We start from the raw sequence: 24,421 nt of genomic DNA, 5'->3' as shown, positions 1-24,421 counted from the left end.
GTTACTGTTCTCATTCAGAAATGTGAGACCTTTGAAAACCTGAGGTCCTATATATGCCTAGCTGAGAACTGGTCTTTGGTGAAGGCAAAGCCCTGTTGTGCTTTCGCAAGCACTGGCAATCGGCTGACAGGTGGGGTTAGCAGAAGCACAGGGCTTGATCACAGGCTGCTCACCATCTTTGCCACTCTGCTCCGGAGGCATTCATGATTGTTGATATTGCACTTAAACTGCAATGCCCCAAACTGATTATTAATGCTTAAGAGCAGCAGTGCCAAACCTCCAGCCTCCCCATTTGGCTCAAGAGACTGTTTCAGCTAAGCCACACCCACCTATGACATCTGGTGTTCGGTCAGGTGTCCTATGACATCATATAGGTGGCATTAGGTGTTGGGCAGCAAGGTTTGCTGTGAGCCCTATGCTTTTGTAAGCATCACTGATCACCTGAATATCACGCCTGCACCAAGGTCCGAGGAGCATGAGTTACTGCTCAGAATGAAAACTGTGATTTGGATTTCTGTGAAAAAGAATATAGCCCTGGAATGGTTGGCTGGCAATGTTTAAAATTAGACCAGAAGGTCAAGCTTCAGTAACATGTAGTCTATAAATATCAGACAGAGGAACTCACCAAAGGAACGTGCTAACTGTAAATAGTCTAGTGAGAGGGGAATCTTTTTCCAACTAGTTTTTGCCTCCTACAATATTGCGCGATTTGGTTCTCTGCTTCCTTGTGTCCTGTGTTTGAGTTGGACTGGACTGGCGTTCTCTCCCTTGGAATATGGGAAAACAGCCCAGGCAAAACCTTGGCAAATAACTGCAGAAGGAAAACAAACACTGAGTTGGTTGTCATCAGAGTCCTTAACTTCACTGAAAGACAGTCTTTCCTTGCACTGGGGAGAAGGAACAACACAGCCCCCACCACGAACATGCATACTGTTCATTGCCACTCCAGTTGGCCCAATTGAGGCTAAACTCCAAGCCAGTGGAAATATACCCATCAGCCCAGTAGTTTAATATGGTCCAAATGCTCCATCTCACACAAAATATAGCATTCTTACTTAGCACTGAAATAGTGAATAGGTGGGTGAATACTGCCAGGACCATTTCGGTTTCCTTCCTGTACCAGCACAAACGAACATTCTATTTCTACTAAGCAAATGTTCATTTTGGTAATCAGGGAGAACCAAATACTAGATTGCTGAATACTGTGTGTGTGTGTGTGTGTGTGTGTGTGTGTGTGTGTGTGTGTGTGTTTCTCCTGCCTTTCTTCAATTCATGGTTACACACACATGCATAGAATCATAGAACTGTATAGTTGGAAGGGATGCCAAGAGTCATCTAAAGCAGGAATCTCAACTAAAGCATCCATGACAGATGACCATCCAACGTCTGCTTGGAAACCTCCAAGGAAGGAGAGTCCACAACCTTCCGCTAGGTTTGGGAGAGATCGCTGCCTCAAAATGTTGGTGCTGATCCTTAAAGCCCTAAATGGCCTCGGTCCAGTATACCTGAAGGAGCGTTTCTCCACCCCCATCGTTCTGCCCAGACACTGAGGTCCAGCGCTGAGGGCCTTCTGGCGGTTCCCTCGCTACGAGAAGCAAAGCTACAGAGAACCAGGCAGAGGGCCTTCTTGGTAGTGGCACCCGCCCTGTGGAACACCCTCCCACCAGATGTCAAAGAGAAAAACAACTACCAGACTTTTAGAGGACATCTGAAGGCAGCCCTGTTTAGGGAAGCTTTTAATGTTTAATAGATTGTTGTATTTTAATACTTCTGTTGGAAGCCGCCCAGAGTGGATGGGGAAACATAATAATAATAATGATTAAACCCAGATCTACTGCCAGTCACGTGTTGGCAATTCTGAGCTAGGCTAAACAATAGTGTGTGACTCAGAATAAGGCAGCTTCCTTTGCTCCCATTTATTTAAAAGCATTTCTAAACCGCTTAGTATTTTTAAATGTCCAGGTGGTAGAGATGGCTAGCTATTATTATCACTGTAGTCCCACATTAAATCCAGCTCCCAATATCTGATGGAGACATTCCTCGGCAGCCATCCCTATGACACAGTCCGGCAAACAATTTGGCTTCTCAGGTCCATCAGCTTTGTAGCTCCTCCACGGCTGCAAGTCTCACACATCCACTGAAGGCTCCATGTATGAGCTGGCAGCTGCTCCAGGACCTTCAGACTCAATCCTGATAAAGGTCAACTTGAAAGGTGTTCGTTCATGGAAAGTTTTCGGTGCAACTATGTTCCACTATATAATCTGTCAGGGAAAGGAACTCTCAGTCCCTCCACTGGGCAAAGCACATGTTGTGGTGATTTAATTCTTCCAGGCAACTCAGATGATCAGCATTTCCTATGAGCTAGATATTACTAAAAGTGTGTGTGTGTGTTTCTTTTCATTTAGGTATCAATTAAAATGAAAGACCATTTTCAGCAATATGTGGGAGCTTTTAATTAGTTAAAAGTGTGGCAATCCATGTCAAGACTTTAAATAAAGACATGTACTGAACTCTTCAGGTCATAAGGCAATTAATCACATCACATGGATTAATTCTGGACATGTTTACCCCTCCATAGAGCCCTTTGTATATTCAAACCGAGTCTCTTCTTATATGGCTAGTTCTGAATTCGGAGCAAAAGCAGGACTGGGGCTTGAGCTCTGCAGCGGGAGGGAAATGTTAGGAAACCAGCCTTCTTGCTTGCAAAGAGTTGTCCTAAAACTATGCACGTGATTGGCTGGACTTTATATTCAAGGGTGCCATTTAGGGAAGGCAATGGTGGCTGTTACACACAGAGATTTCAGATTCTTGTAAGGGCTAATCTACACTTCCTCTGGTCCAGGGTAAAACCACTCTTTTGTGCTCAGTCAGAGCAAACGACAATTCAGGTTTTCCCTGGGTTGTCATTTGTTCAGGTCTATCACTAAAGAGCAGCTTCCCTTGGAAAGGAGAGGGGCAAAGGGAAAACTGCTCAGACCGGTGCTTTCTAGGCATGGCACAAGCAGAAGTATAGACGAGCCCTCAGTTGGCATCTGTCCTGGAACTATTTTAAACTTTCTTTATCAATGGATTTGTTTTCAATATAGAATGGGCCTTTTCTGTGGACGCTCCGTGTTTGTGGAATGCTGTCTTCAGGGAAGCACACCTGGCCCTGTTTTAAGGGGCCGTGTGAAAACTTATTTATCTACCCATGTTTTTTTAACTGGGAGAGTTGTTAGATATTCCTGTGGCCTTTGTTGCACTCATCCTTTTAACTGGGGTGGGTAGGACTTATTCCTTTAAACGATATTGTCAGGTGATCATTTCAGCTATTGTTTATGGTTATTTTTATCTGATTTCAGTGTCTTTGTTATTATTATTATTATCTGTGTTTTTCCTGTATTTTTTCTTTATTTTATGCTTTGAGGCACTTGAGTGCAAAATGTGACTAATAATAATATACTGTATGGAGCTGTTTTAAATTGTTTTTATCCTTCTCTTATGGTTGTAACTGTTTATGCGTTTTATAATTGTACATTTTGTTCTTGTAACACATCCTGAAACCTAATCTATAAGTATAGTGTGGTGTGGGTGTTTGTGGGTGTGTGGGTGGGTGGGTGTTTCAGGAGAACCTTCATTTCTGACCATATCACTGGTTCTACACAACAAGTGACTTTTGTTAAAACTATTAGGGGGGTCCGTATACCAGAAATGGAAACCAAAGTGATGCAGGGTGCAGAGCATACATTATGCAGGTAGCTCACTTCATGAATCTCATTGTTGCTCCACATGAACATATGCATCCTGGAGCACAACCCAAACCCTTCTACAACCTGCACATTGTAAACTTTTCTGCTGCTACATATCTTCTCACTAAGGGGCACCTGATAAGCTTTGAGGCAATTCCCCAGAAAAGAGTTTGAAAGCCAGAGTAACCCGTTACCATCCATATTGTAATGTGTCACATGCAGAAGCAGTCAGGGTGACAAGACATGAGGAAGAACATGGCAGAAGAAGCCACAGCTGTGTCCCTGCTAATAGATCAGGGAGGAGGCTATTTGTTCCTTCATTTTGTAATCTTGCAATGCTAGCAGCTATTGGTGAAGGTTGCCTTGCCAGTTTTATGCAGATAGTTTGGCAACTTCTGGCTCTGTTGTTGAAAACATGTTTCAGTTATATAAGCAATATCTACATACTGCTTTTCAATGATAACAGTTTTCAAATCAGCCCATAACAATAATCGATCACAGTAATCAGTGCTTTTTTTCTGGGGGAGGGGGGGCTCAGGGGGGCACATACCCCTAAACATTATGTGAATCTAAGTTTGGCCTCATTGAGAGGCATTATTTCAAAATGAGTAGGAAAAGGAGAGTACCCCTAAACATTTTCTTAGAAAGAAAAAAAGCACTGACAGTAATAATATCAGTGAACTCAATGAAACAATTCACAACTATTACCAAAGCAAAGTGAAACAGTAATTCCCAGATAATAACAAATACGGCGGCATAGCATTAACACTCCAAGTCTATCAGATAATATCAAACAGGAAAGGCATAATGAAGCAGAAATGTTTTCACTCCCTTCTAAAAGTGAATGTACTAGGCTGCTCTTAATAGGAAAAGAATTCAACAGTTTTCCTTCAAGGCACAAAGAGAACATTCTGGTCATATTAGCTTATGTCCCAAGGATTTTATTAATTTTCCGCACCAGGCTCTAATTGTGGGAATAAGAGGTGCTCAACAGTCCCACTCCATCCATGGAGATGAGACCCCCATGCATAACTAGGTTTTTTCATTTTTGGTGGTTGTTTTCTAAGAGAATTTGTGTGCCTTTTACAATTGCATGTCAATATTCAAACAGGTGAAGTTTCCCCTTCCATCTTCTCTGCATACAGATTTGCCTGCTGAATTTGTGGTTTTTTAGGCAGCTGTTAGACACAGAAGCCCTAGCACTAAATATGCTAGTACAACTCCATGTTTTTTTCCTAGGGTTGACATCATCCACTTGCTACTATGCCTTTGGGCTTCTTACAGCAGTCCCTTTCATCTCAAATTTGAGCCTACAATTCTCTCCCAAACTAACTCCCTTAATCCCCACCTTCCCCCAACCCCACCTACCTCTTAACAGCTTATGGGAAACCTAAGCCTTTGAAGTGGGGTAGGGGACACATGTTCTTGCAGATGTTGTTGGACTCCCAGTGCCATCATCTCTGATCATTGGCTCTGGCAGACTGAGACTGATGGGAATCACTGTATTGTACATCGGGAGGATAGCTCTGTACCTTGACATCCCCAGGACCCTAATACCAAAAATGCACACCGTGAGTCCATCCCTCATCCCTACAAGCTCTTCCCCACCAAACAGCTACTTACCTCCAGCATCCAAGTAGACTCATGCAAAATGCATTCAGGTCAATAGAAATAAGCAATTCATTTATAAATGAGCCAACAGCAAATTGTCATTTTTACTACATGTGGGAGTCAGAAAATGCAGTTTTGCTTAAAAACCCTGATGTACAACCCACAGTCAGATGTTTCCTTTTAGTTCTACACAGCAAAATTTGCTTTTGAAATTCTATTCCCCAAAAATATCATGTGAAAAATGTGGTAAGATGACATTTGATTTATACTATTTATTTATTTTTTGCATCCCACTTTTCTTCCACCATGAAAGCAGAATACATGGGGTTCCTGAGTAGTCTCCCATCCAGGCCCTGACTAGAGCCAGACCTGCTCAACTTTAGCAAGGTGTCTACATCAAATACGCTTAGACCAGGGGTAGGCAACCTAAGGCCCATGGGCCGGATGCGGCCCAATCCCCTTCTAAATCTGGCCTGCAGATGGTCCAGGAATCAGCATGTTTTTGCATGAGTAGAATGTGTCCATTTATTTAAAATGCATCTCTGGGTTATTTGTGGGGCATAGGAATTCTTTCATTCCCCCCCCCAATATATATATATATATATATAGAGAGAGAGAGAGAGAGAGAGAGAGAGAGAGAGAGAGAGAGAGAGAGAGAGAGAGAGAGAGAGAGAGTCCGGCACACCACCTGAGGGCCGGTGGATCGGCCCATGGCTGAAAAAGGTTACTGACCCCTGGCTTAAACCATGCCCTATAATTTAGTCTTAATGCTCACTATAAATCATTGATATTGTTGGGTGACACCATTAGTCATATTCAGAGGGCACCCAGTGGATATAACCCATTATCTTCTGCTTCTTCCCCAGTTCAATACACTCCATCTTCTGCACGAGTGAATATTGAGGGTTTCCTGTTTCAACATGTAAAAGAGCATTGGCAGGTGGTGCCAGGATAAAATGGAAGTTCTTTCTAACAGCTACCCTGATGCAACGGCATCTTATTAAATGGTAGCTGAAGCCTTTGTGCTGTAAAGCTGCCATCTGGTGCTAAATAAGAGAGTGCAGTTTCCACATCATTTTGTCCAGAGAAGATTTCGCAAAGAGAACCTCCCACTTGTGTTCACTGAGGATTACTCCAAGGTACATACACATCTTAAATGTAATAGTGTTTTTGGACTAAAACCATCACTTTTTTTTACTGGCCCTGCTCCAGAGCTTTTAAGTACTGCTTAGCACAAGAAATGTATCTGCTAGAGTTTCCTCATCCATGCCCCATCTGCTTAACTTCCATGTAGGACGGAGTCAGCAACCTTGTTTGGGCCAGCTTCTATTCTTTCCAGAACAATTTTGTTGAGGCTTTGCCCTGTGACTCAGAATTATTTGCCTCCCACTCTGGTAAACCTTTAATCACCTCCCAAATCTGTCTCTGTGGCAGAGGTGGAGAACCTCAGGCCCAGGAGCAAAAAATGCAACCCTCTCTGCCTGACCCTCTAGATCCCCCCCCCTCCACAGTTTTGCATCCATCCCTCTTGCTTGCCTGCAGAGAGGATGGAGAAATGGTGTGCAGAAACATCTGACTTTTGGAAAGGGAAGTGTCCCACCAACCAGTATCTGGCCCTGCCCACCACTGACATATGGCCCCCAGAAGTCCCCCCTCAACAGAATGTGCCCTGAAAGTGTTTCCCACCACTGATTTACAGGCTTCACTTTGCCTTATGGTAAGCCTACTCCTGATTTTTCATGTATTATCTGTCTTTAAAAGGTAAAGGTACCCCTGACCATTAGGTCCAGACGCGGATGACTCTGGGGTTGCGGTGCTCATCTCGCTCTATAGGCCAAGGGAACCGGCGTTTGTCCACAGACAGCTTCCGGGTCATGTGGCCAGCATGACCAAGCCATTTCTGATGAACCAGAGCAGCACATGGAAACACCGTTTACCTTCCCGCCGGAGTGGTACCTATTTATCTACTTGCGCTTTGACATGCTTTCGAACTGCTAGGTGGGCAGGAGCTGGGACCGAACAACAGGAGCTCACCCTGTTGCGGGGAGTTGAACCGCTGACCTTCTGATCGGCAAGCCCTAGGCTCTGTGGTTTAGACCACAGCACCATCCGCATCCCTATTATGTCTTTAAAGTACAGCAAAAACAGAAGGGTTTTTTTTATCTTTCTTGGTTTAATGCACAGAGTATACTTGCCCTTCTAGTACTCAATCCCCTTGCTTTGCTGGTCCATGCCATGTGAGTCAAATATCCACCCATCCTTAGCAGGAAAAGAAAATTCTGCAAAATTCTAGAGATGAGATCTCAATAGAGACCCATCTCAAAAGTGCTGACAGCAGCCCCAGCACAAGCCGGGAACTGGTGGAGCCTCAGAGTCAAGTTTTTTTCATGCGTTAAATGGAAAATAAACATTTGAAACAAATTCAGTATTTCACTAGTGTGCTCTTCCAAAATGTCTGCCTCAGCTCCATTTCCTTCCTAGCAGGGCACCCAAAACTGCTCTAATGTGCTCCTTGTGAAGGTTGATTGAGAACTGGCAACGGGAGAAGAACAGAGATGCTCTTTCAGACCAACAGTGAGTTCAGAATGGACAGGGCTGTGCTGGCTTCAGGGTAGCCCACTGGATATAGTGGAAGACAGGGGAGCCAGTGATAGGTAGAGTGAGAGCTAATGACAAGCAATGCAACCCTCTGACTGGTTGTAAGAAAGAATGTGGGGGCTCGCTGAGAACATTCTCTTTGGTTGGTAGGACAGTGCCCCATTTACTGTAATGGACCAGCTTCTACTGCTTCTGGGTCTAATTCAAAGCGTTGGCCTTCTAAACCCTAAACATTTTGAAACCAAGGTCCACCTGCACCCAGGGCACTGCAATCAGCCTAGTTTCAGCCTTCTTCATCCAATAAGGCATGTTCCCTGCTACTTGCCAAACTAAGGAGAATTGCAACAGAGTTAAATTGCTGTGCGAGCTGGATTCTGTAGTCCACTGAATGCCCTACAAACTGCCTGCATCTTTTAACTTTTCTGCCAGGGAGCCTAAAAAGTAGCTTTCCAAGAGGGCTTCCGTCCCAGATTCTTAGCTCCCCTGACGACTGGAAAAACAAATTGCAACAGAGTTGACACAGCCAGCGGCAACCATCTCGCCTTCACGGGTGCTGACAAGTCAGACTGACAACCAGGAGGTTCCCTACCCACAACACAAGCAGTCACTGAGGATGCCCTGGGCTTTCCCAGGAGGTGTGGCTTAGGGCACGAGTCCCTTTATTGGTAGTAAGAGAAGCACCTGGGCAGTTCAAACAGTCTGGGGCTGAACTGAGTGATAGTTTATAATTTTGAGACATTCTCTTATCTGGGAAACCAATCAACCCTTCCTCAGAAACTGGTGATTTGTGGACATGCCCTCAAGTCACACAGGACTGCTGGAGCAGAGGAATGTCTGCTGTATAAATTGTTGGCTGAGTGCAGATTACACAACATGTTTCGTGCCAGGCCTCATTCTGTGATTTAGACTAATGGCCTCCGAATCATTACATCTCGCCTGACTCCATGATAAGGAGCACAGTTCAGTGGTTGTCTGGTTGACAACATACTTGGCATGTAGAAAGTCATTTTAGGCTCAGCTGGAAAGGGAAGAGCTAGGAAAGTCTGCAATTCAAAATTCTGGAGAGTGGCTGCCAGGCAGTGTAGAGCATCTGTGGCTACCCTGCGGCCCTACAAATGTCACTGAACTCCAACTCCTACCAGCCCCAGCCAGCATGACCAATGATCAGTGATGATGGGATTTGCAGTCCAGAAGGCCTCCCCTGGTGTGCCCATGGTGCTGAACTATAAGCTCCCATCATTCCTCTCCATTGGTGTACTGGCTGGGGCCCATGCAAGTTGGAGTCCAACAACAGCTGGAAGGTCAAAGGTGATTTAAACACCTTTTTCCAACATAGTCAACATGGACAGCTACCGGGGGTCATTCTGCACACAAGCAACAGAATGAAACAGTCGGAAGTGAAGAGGTGGCACGGACTGTCTGCACCACTTCGGACGGCAGATTGCCTTTTCCAACGCACATATTCTTACAAGGAAGCAATGCGGAAGAAGAGCTGGGCTCGTTTTCAACCCAACGTGCAAGTTTCCTATTTGCAGGGAGTTGTGTGTTTGTGGGTTTCCACGTGGTTTAAATGTGGTGTTGTTTTTAAAGGGGGGAGAGGCCACCTCGTTCTTTTGCACCTGTAGATCTGGCCGCTGTTGGGATGCGTGGCGTAAAGGCCTGGATTGGTGCCAAAACTTACTCTGGGGATCTGTTTCCACGAGCGGGACTAAGCAACGACGACAGGAAACTGTCGTTAATGTTGTGCTCATTTTGGACAAGAGAGCCAGGCTTCTTCCGGGACAGGGCAGGGGCCTGGGGCGCGTCTTCTTCTCCGGACAGCTGAAGTTCAGCGCGCCTCTTTTACCGTCCGCTGAACCCGGGCGAGGGACCCCGAGGGAGAGGCGGCGGCGTCTCCGGCTCCGCTCCGCGCTGCCCGCCCCGCGCGCGCGCTGCCTCGGCCCCGCCCGGCACCTGCCTCCTCCTCGCAGGCCCCAGCCCCGCCTTCCCAGCCGGGCAGCCACCGCGGGCGAAGGCGTCTATTAGCAGCTGCAAGCTGTTGGCGAAGGAGCGTGTGGTGCCGCTGCTGCAGCTGCGAGAGAGACGCCGGCCATGGGGAGAGTGCAAGGAGGGATGCGATGCGTCAAGTTCCTGCTCTTCATCTTCAACTTCATCTTCTGGGTCAGTGCGGGGCGATCGCGATCGGGGAGAACGAGCCGGGGAGCAAAAGGCAATCGGGGACTACGGGGCTGTGGGAAGCAGTGGGGAAAGATTGAATGGGATTCAGGGTGCCCGGGGAAGGCGAGCAGTTAAGTCTGGAGAGCAATGGTGATGAAGCAGAGAGAGACTATTTCATAGATCGTACAGATGGGACCACGAGGGTCATCTAGTCCAACCTCCTGCGATGCAGGGCTTTTTTTGCCCAACTTGGGGCTCGAACCCACGACCCTGAGATCAAGAGTCTCATTCCCTGCTAACTGAGCTATCCCGCGCCTCCACTTCATCGGGAAGAACAGAGTGAGCCCTTTGCTGTCAGCTAAGAATCTTGCTCCTTCAGGCTGCAAACCGACACGCTTACGTACGTGCTGATAAACAGTAGCACAATCCCAGCCAGCCGGTTTTTCTCTCCCCCTTGACCATCCTTCGTTGCACAACCCCCTACCGCATGCCACCCTTCATGATCTCTTGAGCCTGCTAGAGCGAAATTGCAATAACATGGGCTGGTGTGCAACCGCTCTACCTTGAGCATCTCTCTGCTTCTGATCACTGGGAGGCTAACCTAACAGCTGCTAGATATGTGGGATACTTCAGTGGGGAAGGTCAGGCTTCCTTTTTCCGTCAGACCCTCTCTTTTGTAGATACTCTCTGCAATGGCTGTTTTGCACAATCAATTTATGCAGCTATCAAAGTGGGGAGCAGGCAGGTACAAACTGATCCAAAGGAAATGAAGCTGAGGTGTTCTAGTGCAAAGTGCGTGTTTTGAAGGAAGCAGCGTGTTACGGATCATCTGTCATCCTCATCTAACCCATGACAGCTCAGTTACAGTAAAAAAAAAACACCATACTGTATTGAGTGAATGAGTTACCTTCGTTAGTGTGTCTTTTCTGCATACAATCATCTTTTGTCTTTGGGGCAGATGAGATCATCAGGCAGGCCAGGAGAAGTGTCTGTCTCTGCAACCCTGTTGTGGAAAAATGCTTATAACTTTCAAATTGTCTGAACCTACCGTATGGGCTGGCCATATGGTCACAGGTTTGTGAAGCCTAGTGCCACATTAAAAGCAAGTCAAAAGGGCTGGAACCTACAAAAAAGCACAAATGCTGTATTGCCCCAATAAGCATGTGATTGTGATGGGGTTTAATGTCTCGCTCCCTTCCCCTGTGGGACATCAACCATGAAACTACTAACAAGTATCTTAAATAACACTGACATGTAAGCATTGGTTAGAATTCTGTGAGCTTTTCTATTTGTGTCTCCGAGATGTGTAAAGCTTTGTGGCTTCTTGAATGATTTCCCCAGAGATAAAGTGTTACTCCTTGTTGTGTGTCATCATGGACCCTTCGTATGTTTGGTCAAAAATGTATTTGCAGCATTTGTGAGCATCCACCCTTTGAGAGATGATTAATGCAGGCCTCTCTTATTTGGGTGGACACCACTATGGCTCTGCATGGAAGACCTACCTTTGTATCTGTAGAATGCCCAGAATAATTTAAGCTGGAATTTCCAAGCCAAGTGCAGTACTCTGTGAATACATTTCAATGTCTATCATATTAAGGAGCATGACATGTTGTGTGGCTGTACAGTAGTTGATTAGTATGGAATCTAGCCTTTATTGGTTGTGATCTCCTGAACCAACATACAATAAAGGCATTAATGGTTTGCCAGTCAGCTGCAGCATGTTCCTTTTGTTCCAGATGTACTGAGGCAAACCGCTTTTTCAAATATTAAAAGCAGAGGATATCCAAATAAGCAAGCAAGCTGCTTACCAACTCTTGTGCAGAATGGTGTACACAAAGTACAAGTGAAAGGCAATAATTTTTAATAAATTCTGACAAGCAATAGTACAATATGCACTTTCTTCTAGTGGCTGTCAGAGTTCATGCAAATGTGCAGAATCTGCTCCCTCTTATCTTTTGCTATTGTTGATGCATCACGGGAGACAATTGCACTCCAGTGCTGTGGAGGGGAAGGGTGCAACTTCAGAAGAATTCAGAAAAGCAGAAGCAACGGGGTGGGAGTTTTTGACATTGAGGTCACAATCATGGGGGAAGGGAAGCCTTTTTCTTTTCCACCCCCTATTTTGCTTAAATGGCTGCTCAAGGTTCCTTGCTTGAGTGGCACCAGCTGAGAATACTCAACCTCTGAATAATGTCTTTAGCTAGGACCATCATCTGAGCAGGAAATGTAAATTCCCAGAGACTGTCATCTAGAAAGGCCCTAAAACATAGCATCATAGAGTTGGAAGAGACCCCAAGGGCCATCTAGTCCAGGGGTCAGCAAACTTTTTCATCAGGGGGCCGGTCCACAGTCCCTCAGACCTTGGGGGGGGGACTATATTTTGAAAAAAAATATATGAATGAATTCCTATGCCCCACAAATAACCCAGAGGTGCATTTTAAATAAAAGGACACATTCAACTCATGTAAAAACACCAGGCAGGCCCCACAAATAACCCAGAGATGTATTTTAAATAAAAGGACACATTCTACTCATGTAAAAACATGCTGATTCCCAGACCATCCGCGGGCTGGATTTAGAAGGCGATTGGGCCGCATCCGGCCCCGGGCCTTAGTTTGGGAACACCTGATCTAGTCCAACCCCCTGCAATGCAGGAATCTCAACTAACGCATCAATGACAGATGACCATCCATCTATCATGCCATTGGGAAAGGCCTCTATTAAAGATGACAGACCCTAAGAGATTTGCTGCCCTCCTCGATCATGCTTCTGATGTATCCCCTGTATAACACCAGCAGCAGCCTGCCCACTTCTTCTCCATCACTGACTGGGCAGGCCATACATGAGAGGTCATTAAACAACAATCCAACAACATCAGAACTGGCTATGAATATAAAGGACAATTTTACTACAACAAATATATAAAGTCATAAACCTCCTGGACAATGAGCAAACTAAAGTCCAGTGTGCATAACTGAGCCTGGAGATACTCATAAACATATAATGAACCAGTGTCTCTCTCGTTGCTTGGAACAAACCAAACGTTCTTCAAATAGTCTTTCACTGGAAGCCCAAAGTCATAAACGTAGGAGCAGTAGCAAGAAAGCGTTCTTCAAGTAGTCGTTAGCTGGAAGCACAAAGCCAAATGGTCAATCTCCAGGCTTGGTTATGCACATTGCACTTTAGTTATTGTCCAGGAGGTTTATGACTTGATATACTTGCTCTAGTAAAATTGTCCTTTATATTCATAGCCAGTTCTGGTGTTTTTGGTTTGTTACACCTGATACTTTTACACCTGATACTTTTGGTTTGTTACACCTGATACTTTTTGCGTATACTGTACATGAGAGGTCGCCAACTGTTTTAGGCACAGGGACACATTTTTGAGTGAGTGAATAATATAATTGTAGAGTTGGAAGGGGCTCCAGTCAAACCCAACCTTGGGCACTGCTCTCTCCTGTCACTTCTTGCTCCCGTCCCCTGGAATGACTCCTCTTCTCACCACCTGAAGACCATGCCAAGATGAAACTTAGATTCAGTTGATTTAATCTGAGCCGTGAAAAGCACATAGAGCTGAAAGACAAAGTTTCTCCTCTTTTCAAGGCAGGAAAAGGTGACCACTCACCAAGAGGGGCAATGAATGGGGGTGGGGGACACTCGGAGGCTTCATGGGCACTTGGAAATACCTTCAATATGTTATTGCACCCAAGTTGCCATTGCATTGGTGACCCCAACCATACATGCTCCCTTGGTGGGCAGGATTGTTGTGGAAGCCTGGTAAGATGAAAGCCAAACCATGCTTGCAGATAGCCTTGACCAATGTAGCTAGAAATGAGTTGTCTTTTCCCCATAAGGAGATGCTGTGGACTAATTATGTCTGTTTGGTCAGAGATTTGTTTAAAATCTGCATTCAAGTTGCTGTTTGGCTGATTGGGCTAATTTATCAATAATTTGCTTTTGAAGTTGGCAACAATCTTTAGAAGGTTTGCTTGTTCCGTTGCCTAACATATTATTTGGAGAACTGGGATCTCCTTTCTTAGAAGTGGTTTTCAGTTTCAGCATCTCTGGTCACATGGTGAAAGAAACTATCACTGAGGGTATTGTAGTAGGCCATGTAATGAATACAAGTTTGCTCTTTATCTTGTTATCCATAACTTCTCATATTTGTCTATTAAGCATACCAGAATCTTGTGCTCTGCTGCACACTGACAAGAGTCTTTCCATTAGTAAAGATGTTTAGCCCTGAATTCCAAAAGAATAACATCACTTTAATTGCTGGTACTCTAGTTTATATCTCATCTAACACATCTCTTAGATCTGAGTACCAACATCAACCCGCCAGTAGAAGAAAATAGCTCTTCATTGAAACCATAGAAACAGCAAAGGAAATAAACAGCCACAATGGGGCACATTTGTTTATCCTTGACATTGTTTTGCTATCAACACTTTCCCAGAGCTGCGTGGTTCTCTGTGCCCAGGCAGTGCAGTGGATTGCTAATCTAAAAGGAAGCAAAAAATAAATAACTCTTAAGGAACAGCTTGGGACTCTTCAATTATGGGCACACTTCCATGATGGCTTAAGAATGTCCATTGTGCATATATACTTCTATAACTTTACATAGACTCAGAGTTTATTTCAGTCCTTCTAAGGACATCATTCCTTCATTCTGAAGGAGGAATTTGTTAGGTCTGCTTTTCACAGCAGACTGACCAAACTGACACTCCCAAACTTGCTTGTGAACTGGAATGCAACTCCCAGTTGGATTTTGCACTTATCCAGATTTTGAGAAGCAGTTTTGGTGTGCAAAAAGTGTGCACAGAAATACTTATTTTATGTTCAAAATTCATATTTTCTGGGAAATATTTTCCTATTTTCTGAGAAAGTGCAATGGAAGATGCCTATGGTATATTTCATGTGCAAAATGTGTACAATTTAAATGTGGACTTCTTCTTTTTTGCATTCTTTCCAAAAAGCCCACGCAATATTGTTTTCAACTTTTTCATGTGATTTACATTGTATATTTTTATGTTTTATTGCTGTAAACCACCACGATTTTTAATTGCATAGTAGTATATAAATATGTTTTATAAATTTTAAAAAAATGCAGTAGAATGGACCTGTGACTGCACTTCATTGAAACAAAAATTAGGATGTTCAGTCCATCCCTAGCAATGCAGTACATCAGGGGTAGGGTACTGGAACTGACTGGCAGCCTGGATCCATATTTCAAACACCCATGGGTCAATTTTAACGGGGGGCAGTGTTGCCCACCTATCAGTCACCTGATGTTACAATGGCAGCATATGAGTTGCTTTTCGCTGCACAGTTTGATTCCAAACTGCATGGGCAAAAAAAAAAAATCTGCACAGCGCTGGGGAAGCCCTTTGCACAGCATTACTGAAGCAGTGACAATCAGCTGGTAGCAAGCACCACAAAGCCCATTTTATCTACCTCCCACTGGGTGGATGGCTATAGCTTGGCCAGAACAAGTTTTCAGGCTAATAGGGAGATGTGGTGGACCTGAGTAGACCTGCAAGCCAGAGGTTCCCCATCCATGCAGTCCGCCATAGTACAAACATATCAAACATTTGCTTCAAAGAATCCTCAGTTCTGTGACCTGTAAAGCCCTTGCTTTGGCTGCCACCTTACAATATATCTTGCGTATTTCCTTTTCTCCCTTCTCATCCTCTCTTTCCCATTCCAGACTTAGTTTAGCATCATTATAAATCATCAAATGAGTGGAGGGTATGCTTATCAGGTTTTCCAGTGACACCAAACCGAGTGGGTTAGCCAATTCCTTAGAAGTCAGGTGGGATTCAGCACGATCTTGATAGGATAGGAAATGGAGTGCTCTGCATTTAGGTAGGAAAAAGTAGGTGTACAAATAATGCAGTATGATTAGCATATGGGATGAGTGAAAATGATCTTTAAAAAGGGGGGGGAACTTACCCCCAGTGCCCATCATAGCTGCCAAGTTTTCCCTTTTCTCACGAGGAAGCCTATTCAGCATATGGGAATTTCCCTTAAAAAAAGGGAGAACTTGGCAGCTATGGTGCCCATGTGAGAGGGCTAAAAATGACCGACACCCACAAGTCACAAAATAGCAGTGCAAGGGAGGAGATTGATATAAGCAGCTAGCAGTTGGTGACATTGTTTGTTGTTAAGATCTCATCCTTCTTTGAAAATTGCAGAATTCTTTGCCATGGCAATCTCCATTCTGCTTTCCTCAAGCTAAGTATAGCCATTGGATCTAGACATTGCATAACCTCATTTTAGGCAGAATTTGCTTATCCAGAGGTTCTAAGAAAAGCAGAAGCAACTCATCTGTGCCCCCACTACTGAGAAGCCAACATTGTGGGTCCATTCCACCAAGCAAGTTGCTTCCGAAGAACTAAATATGCCTCTCCTATCATTTATTTCCTTTTCCTTTTACACCTGACTTTCACCCATGCCCATCCTGACACTGCTAGTTTCCCCCCCTCCCAGATCCTTTTTCATTAACTTCTTCTCCTATAAAAACTTTCTTCCCTGTTCCGTTCTGGTATATAAACTGTTCTGTTATATATACACTGAGTGGAATTCAACATTCTTCTATGGCAAAAGTTCCATCTGTGCAAGTGTTGCAGTTTGCCAGACTGTACAATCCCCCGTCTCCCCCTTCCCCATGCTCTTCTGGGGGTTCTCCCAAGACCCAGCTGAATTTGGGAAACACAGGGCACACAAGGGGAGGAAAATCCCATTGAACAAGTAGAAGTCATTGCATAGGGCTTTCACTGATGGGGTTCAGCAGGTGAATCTCACCCAGTATATTTTCTTTGCCCTTTGAAAATGGGGTGGTTGGGGTTCAAGCCTGCAATGCAAATTGCATCCTGAACATGAGTTACTAAAGCTGATTCTGACATCTCATTCCAAAGAAACTTAGAGAGAAATTGAATCCCAACCGTAGTCTTCCGTTTGCTCAGCTAGTTCTGCAAATTAAGGGCATTTGCACAATTGATTCTGCTTCTGTTAAGGGCATCTGAGGCAAACCACAAAATGGCACCCCCCCCTCCCCTTTCGCCAGGGAAGATGGGGTGAAAGAAGCTGTACATCAGGAACAAGGAAGGAATAAAGATCCACACCAGGAATGAGGGGCAAATAAAGATCTATATCAGGAACTGGGAGGGGAGAGACCAGTAGTGACTCCTATTCACCAAGAGGCCACTGTAGAGGCAGCATTTTGGAGGCTGCCCACCTTGCCTCATGGGTGGGCCGGCCCTGAACTTTCAACCTGAGATGCTTTCAAGCCACTGCAGTCCCTCCAGTATACCAAAGCTTTCTTTAGGGAAGTTATGGAGCACTGTATATTAAATGGAAATGACTCTCTGTTAAAAGTACTCAACCCACCTGTCCATCATACAACTATTTCCAGTGGTATTTCTGTCAAATTAAAAAAGAAACGTGTGTAGAACCTCTTGAGTTCTGTTCTATTCTCTGCTTGGAAATAAATTAGAGTACCATACTGAAAGAGAAAAATACAGAGCCATCCATAGCACTAGTAGGTTCAGTTAAGTTCTACTTATGAGCAGGAGGAGAGAGAGTAACACACCAGCACTCAGAAGGTGAATTGCTCACCTTGACCTTATTACATCATGGTAGTGCAGGATGAAGGGACCCAGGTGGCGCTGTGGGTTAAACCACTGAGCCTAGGGCTTGCTGATCAGAAGGTCGGCGCTTCGAATCCCTGTGACAGGGTGAGTTCCCGTTGCTTGGTCCCAGCTCCTGCCAACCTAGCAGTTCGAAAGCACGTCAAAATGCAAGTAGATAAATAGGAACTGCTACAGCGGGAATGTAAATGGCGTTTCCATGTGCTGCTCTGGTTTGCCAGAAGCGGCTTTGTCATGCTGGCCACATGACCTGGAAGCTATACGCCGGCTCCCTCGGCCAATAATGCGAGATGAGCGCACAACCCCAGAGTCGGTCACGACTGGACCTAATGGTCAGGGGTCCCTTTACCTTTACCTTAGTGCAGGATGAAACCATTGGCTCAGATATTTGTAGACAGAATGTCACACCCGTGCTGCTGTGACACAATGGAGAACAACCTCAGTCAGAGCTTATGAAAACTAAATTATGCATTCAGACATGAATCACAGCTCTCTGCATGCAGCTGGAATGGTGGGACTCTGAAAGCTATTGTTTTCAATCACAGACAACATGCCTGCTCTTTACCAGTGTGACTTAAGGGGGGGGGCGGTGTCTGTGTATAAACATTTATTTTTAGATACATGACAGTTAAGAGTTGGCCACTTCGTAACCGAACATGATAAAACCTCCCTCAGACACTCTTCCTTCGTGTTTTGATAGCATCCCTACGAGGCTGAAATGGCATTATTAACTTGCTTATTATGACTCACTAAAGTAAAGCATTAACACTGTTTGACAGCAGTTAGGCAAACAGAGTCACAGTACAGTGGTACCTTGGTTCTCAGACTTAATCCATTCCGGAAGTCCGTTCCAAAACCAAAGCGTTCCAAAACCAAAGCGCGCTTTCCCATAGAAAGTAATGCAAAATGGATTAATCTGTTCCAGACTTTTAAAAACAACCCCTAAAACAGCAATTCAACATGAATTTTACTATATAACGAGGCCATTGATCCATAAAATGAGAGCAGTAAACGATGTACCGCTGTCACACAATCAATCCATCAGTAGCTGAAACAGGTTCCACACAGTCACAAAAACAAAACAAAAAAGTGCCGCAAAAACAAAAGCGCAAAATAAATAGCAAAAACAGACAGACCTCAGCGTAACACTCAAAACGGAAATGTGGCATTCAAATCAGAAGTGTAACACACAAAACGGAGCACGTTCAGCTTCCGAAAGACATTCGCAGACCGGAACACTTACTTCCGGGTTTGCAGTGTTTGGGTTCCAAGTTGTTTGAGTACCAAGGCGTCTGAGAACCAAGATACCACTGTACACTTAACTATAAAGTGTAGTGCAGCAAAGATGACTGGGTAAATTGCAAGTACAGTGGTACCTCTGGTTACGAACTTAATTTGTTCCGGAGGTCTGTTCTTAACCTGAAACCGTTCTTAACTTGAGGTACCACTTCAGCTAATGGGGCCTCCCGCTGCCACTGTGCCGCCAGCACGCGATTTCTGTTCTCATCCTGAGGTAGGCCAAAAGTTCTTAACCCAAAGTACTACTTCCGGGTTAGTGGAGTCTGTAACCCGAAGTGTTTGTAATCAGAGGTGTTTGTAACCCAAGGTACCACTGTAGCACTAGAGGAGGCTCTTGATGGGGCAGGGGGTGGAGACAGCCACAGATGTTGCCACAGGGTAGTGCAGACAAGAAGCAAAAAAAAAAATCCCCAGATAGCTCACATTTAATCAGAATGAGCCTTCACCTAAGATCTTGTTCACACATGCATTAATATTTAGTTATTTTCTAAATCCCTTTCAATTCAAAGGCTGTTCAATAGATAACATCATAGTTGGGCCATGCCCTCAAGCCTGCCTACACTCTCAACAGAAATCACTTGACAACTGCAAGGTCACAGCTCAAATGTCCCACACAGAGTTTCCATGCCACCTCAAAGACAAAACTTTTAAATGGAAGCCATTCATACATTCCACACCAGCGCATCAAAGGGTGAAAGATCAATTGATGGGCATGTGTGCGTTGCCCTGTGTTCCTCAACAGTGAAAAGCAAGAGATCATTGGTTGCTTTTATCTCAGTGGTCCCTTTGTTTATTAAGTGTATTTCTTGGATGGATGCCAAACTGCCCCTCCCCCCCCCGCATCCTTTCATGTTTCATGTTCCCCTGCTTTAGTGTGGTTATAGTTATACTATACTAGCGGCAGAGAATGAGGCTGTATGAGGTGGTAAAATAGTAGCACTTCAGCCTGCAAGTGAATGTTTCTCGGTGTAAACCAAGACACTCTCTGCAAGCAGAAAACTAGTAAGCAAAGAGAGGGGTAGGCTTGAACTCTGTTCCCGGATCTGTTCGTTTTCTATCAACAGGGAGGTTTTTATATGGAAGAGCTATACAAAGCGATGATCTCCTACCTGCAATCTAAAGTGGTGCTTCCTCATTCTGCTCTATGTGTAGACTAGGGCTGCTCCTCAAGTGAAGTCATTTCATTGCGCCCATTTTTGTAGACTTCCATATACCTGCTTTTGACATTTTAACAGAGTTCTTCAATGAGAAATAATAGGAAGATTAGCATGTACACATTACCTACAAAATAAAAAACTCTGTCTAACATAGATGTATGCATTTATTTAGGGGCATTAAAGTACAGTTTTCCTCCAGGAGGGAGTTTGCTTTTCTTCAGTGGCATCCAGAATTTATACGTTTGTTGTTTTTTTACACGATTATTAATTTTCATATATGAAAAAGTAACACAGAAGTCTGTCCTGAGAATTTGTGGCTGCTGTGAGACCATTGGCGGAAAGCAATAAAATGAATGTACTATGTGTAGAAACCATCTTAGGTTTGTCCCTTAAATTTCTTAAGATAGCATTGTATCTCTTTATATATTACCAAAGCTTTAGGAATGAAGGCGTAGGTGAAATTCTCTCCCCAGGGAGGTTTGCCTGGCACATTTATTATATACCCTTAGGTGCCTTTTCAACCAGGCCTTGGGCTGACTAGCATCCTGTTAAAAGTGTTGTGAGTGGGAGCATTGTTTTGTTTTGTTCTTGTTTTTTTATGTATTTTCTGTTTTTATCTTGGATTTTTATACTGTGAACTACCCTGAGATCTACGGATGAAGAGCGACATACACATTTTATAAATAAGAATATACCGTGTTTCTCATATTATAAGACACGTTGTGAGGGACAGGGGATATCGCGAAGTCCCTCCCCTCCTGAGTTCAAGCCCGTCCCCGAGCAAAGGGGAAAGCAGGGAGAGTTCCGATTCCAGTGGGGAAGCAGGAAGTCGTGTCCGAGGCTCAGGCAAGGTAGAGGAGCCAGGGTCCCAGGTGGGACAGGAAGGGGCAAGCAAGGGGGGAAGACCCATCCCCCCAACTCCAGAATTACGCAGGAAAAGGAGGGGCAAGAGGATGGGTCTGCCAAAGCTTTTGTGTTGGAGAAAGACGCGCCAAAAGCCATTAGGAGGTTCTGAAACCGACTGACCACATCACTCCGTGTAAATAGCAATGACTTGAGCACTGTAAATACGCAGCACCAATAAAAGAATAAAATGCAGAGCTGCGTGGCGTCGTTACTCTGAAGTAGTCCACTCCGGCCACCGTGACAGCAACCTCCTAATCTTTTTTTGGGCTACTTTGGAGTTGCCGGGATGAGCGTGTCAGAGGCGGAGAAGTGGCGGCAGATCGCGGAGCAAGCCCAGCTAGAACTGCAGCAGCTGTCGCTGCAGGCGCAGGGAGAATTGAAGGCAGCTAAAGAGGAGACTAAGAAGGTCCAGGACGACCGGCTACAACTTGCGGAACAGGTGAGAGAGCTTCAGGAAAAAGAGCAGCAATTAAGGGCGGTGGCGGTAGACCTCCAAAACAAGCTGGATGCAGAGAAAAACAAGGCGGGAGGGGCACCCCAAGTCCAAGTGCTGCCAGGAAGGAGAGCTGGGACCCTAGTTAGCAAGTTCAATGGAGACCCGAAGGAATTTCAAGGCTTTGAGACTGAGATTGTGTATGCTCTTGAGCTGCACCACGATGAGTTCCCTGATGATGAGCACAGAGTAGCGTTTATTGTGGAGCACCTTACCGGGGCAGCCAGGGAGTGGCTAAGACCGTTAATTGCAACAAGGAATCCTTGCATGAAGAATGTCAAACTATTTCTAGAAGGTTTGAAAACGATGTATTCGTCCGATAGTCATATGGACCAGACTAAGGAGGAACTTCATAATTTACGCCAAGGAAATATGACAGTTCGCGCGTATTGGGCGAAATTCACCATGCTGGTGCACAGATTGGGGTGGGAACTGGGGTCCCCCCCAATGCTAGCGGCGTTCTACTTGGGGTTGCATGAGGAGGTGAAGGATGAGCTCTCGAGAGGTCCAAAGCCCAGTGATATGGATCAGCTGAGCAAAGCGGCTCTGGCGGTGGGGGTGAGACAGGAATCCCGGTGGAGCGACAAACAAGCAACGCGCGCAAAGCGGGCTTGGTTCCCACGGTCGCAGGAGAAACCACTCCCCCAACAACCCTTTCAAGCCACGCCTGGGGCCAGCCAGGACCAGGAACCCATGCAGATTGATAGCGCGCGCGCGCGGGCTTTTCAAACCCCAGCGGCGCCAAGACGCAAGGAGGGAAAGGGCGGGAATTGCTTTCTCTGCAACTCCCCCCAGCATCTCGTCAGAGACTGCCCACATCGCAGGGAGTGGCAAGGCAGGGCGGGAACGGTGGTGCCCTCCCCCACTGACGCAGCACCACAGCAGGGAAACGGGAAAGCCTGGCTGCAGGAGACAAGGGGCAGCAGCCAGGCACAGTCAGCAGACAACAGCCCCAGCCCACCCACCCGCACAGAGAGGAGCAGAGCCAGCCCACCCCTCCCAGAGCAGGAGTGGTTCTAGAAGTCACGCTAACGCTCCCAAATGGCTATCCCCTGACGGTCCTTGCCTTAATTGACAGTGGTGCCTCAGCGAACTTCTTCTCGAGAAACTTTGCAGAAGAGCACCAGATCCAGCTTCTGCAGCTGGATTTTCCCCTTCATGTGGCAACCATTGACGGCAGAGAGCTGCTGGGGGGGGCCATCACTCATCAAACCCCCCCCATGAGAATGACGGTGGGAAGGCACTCAGAGACACTGGCATTCAACGTCACCACCATCTCAGACCCCCCCATCGTCTTGGGCATGAGCTGGCTGGCGCGCCACGACCCCTCCATCAGTTGGCACCAGAGATGCATCACTTTTGGATCGGACTTTTGCCTGGAACATTGCATGCAGCACCAACCAGGGGAGGGGCCTCCGATAGCCACGGTGGCCACCATGCACGTCAAAGGGGGTGAGGCGATACCCAAGCCGTACTGGGACCTGCAGGAGGTCTTCAGCGAAGCGGAGTCCGACCACCTACCCCCACACAGGCCTTTTGACTGCCAGATCAACCTGGTGCCAGGGGCAACTATACCCCCAGCCAAGCTGTACGCCATGTCAGACCAGGAACTGGAGGATCTGCGCGCTTTCATCGACAAGAACCTCAAGCGGGGGTTCATCAGAGAAAGCAAGGCAGCAGGGGGCAGCCCGGTCTTCTGGGTGGACAAGAAAGACACGCAACAGCGCCGCCTGGTGGTGGATTTTAGACGGCTGAATTCGGTGACAGAGCCAGTGGCTTTCCCCATGCCCAGAGTGGATGATCTCCTGACAGCAGCACGCAGGGGCAAGATTTTCACCAAGCTAGACCTGAGGGGGGCGTACAACTTGATCAGGATCCGGGAAGGCGATGAATGGAAGACCACGATGTTCACGCCTCTGGGCTCTTTTGAATATCTGGTGATGCCCTTCGGGTTGCAAGGGGGCTCAGCCTGCTTCCAGGCCTTCATGCACCACGTCCTGGGGTCCCTCCTCTTCAAGAACTGCCTGGTCTTTCTGGATGACATCCTTATCTATTCCAATGACCCAGTGCAGCATGTGAAAGATGTCAGGGAAGTGTTGCAGCGCCTGAAGGAGAACCACCTGTATGTAAAGCTGGAGAAGTGCAAGTTTCACACCAAGGAGGTGGACTTCCTGGGCTACAAGCTGTCAGACAAGGGGCTGGCGATGGACAAGGACAAGGTGCAGGCCATCCTGGACTGGCACAGCCCCAGGACGCGCAAAGATGCCCAACGCCTACTAGGCTTCGCCAACTTCTACAGGAAGTTCATCAAGAACTTCTCTCGCGTTACGGCTCCCATCACTGACTGCCTGAGAGGCAAGCAGAAGTTCAGGTGGACACCAGAGGCGCAAGCAGCGTTCGAAAGCCTCAAGAGGGTGTTCGCCTCGGACCAGAACCTGTTCCACGTGGTCCAGGACGCGCCCCTACGCATTGAGACAGATGCTTCTGAGAAAGCTGTGGGCGCCATTTTGTTGCAACTGGACGCCAACAGGGAGTGGAGACCCTGTGCCTTCTTCTCCAGGAAGTTGACACAGCCCGAGCGCAACTACACCGTGTTTGACAAAGAACTTCTTGCGATCCACGCTGCGTTCAAACATTGGAGACACTTCCTGGTGGGCGCCAAGCACCCCATCCAGGTGTGCACAGACCACAAGAACCTGGAGTTCTGGAGAACTGCCAGGGTGCTCAACCAGCGGCAGATACGGTGGGCAGAGTTCTTCTCGAACTTCAACTTCTCCATACACTACATCCCGGGAGAGCAGAACGTCAGGGCGGATGCCCTCTCC

At 46.1% G+C, this 24,421-nt stretch overlaps 1 protein-coding gene across 1 annotated transcript in view; it reads left to right on the top strand.

Moving 5' to 3' along the window:
* The first annotated feature begins 9,788 nt into the window (after window positions 1–9,788).
* The window catches only part of TSPAN2 (tetraspanin 2), a 71,808-nt gene continuing 57,175 nt past the window's right edge, over window positions 9,789–24,421 (top strand). Inside the window, exon 1 of the mRNA XM_035122248.3 lies at window positions 9,789–10,097. Coding sequence (XP_034978139.2) covers window positions 10,029–10,097 — 69 coding nt within the window. The 5' untranslated portion in view covers window positions 9,789–10,028. The remainder of the gene's footprint in view (window positions 10,098–24,421) is intronic.

The sequence above is a fragment of the Zootoca vivipara genome, chromosome 7 (genome assembly GCF_965207765.1).
Source record: "Zootoca vivipara chromosome 7, rZooViv2.hap1.1, whole genome shotgun sequence".
Lineage (NCBI taxonomy): Eukaryota > Metazoa > Chordata > Lepidosauria > Squamata > Lacertidae > Zootoca > Zootoca vivipara.
This window is presented reverse-complemented; position numbering and strand designations above follow the sequence as displayed.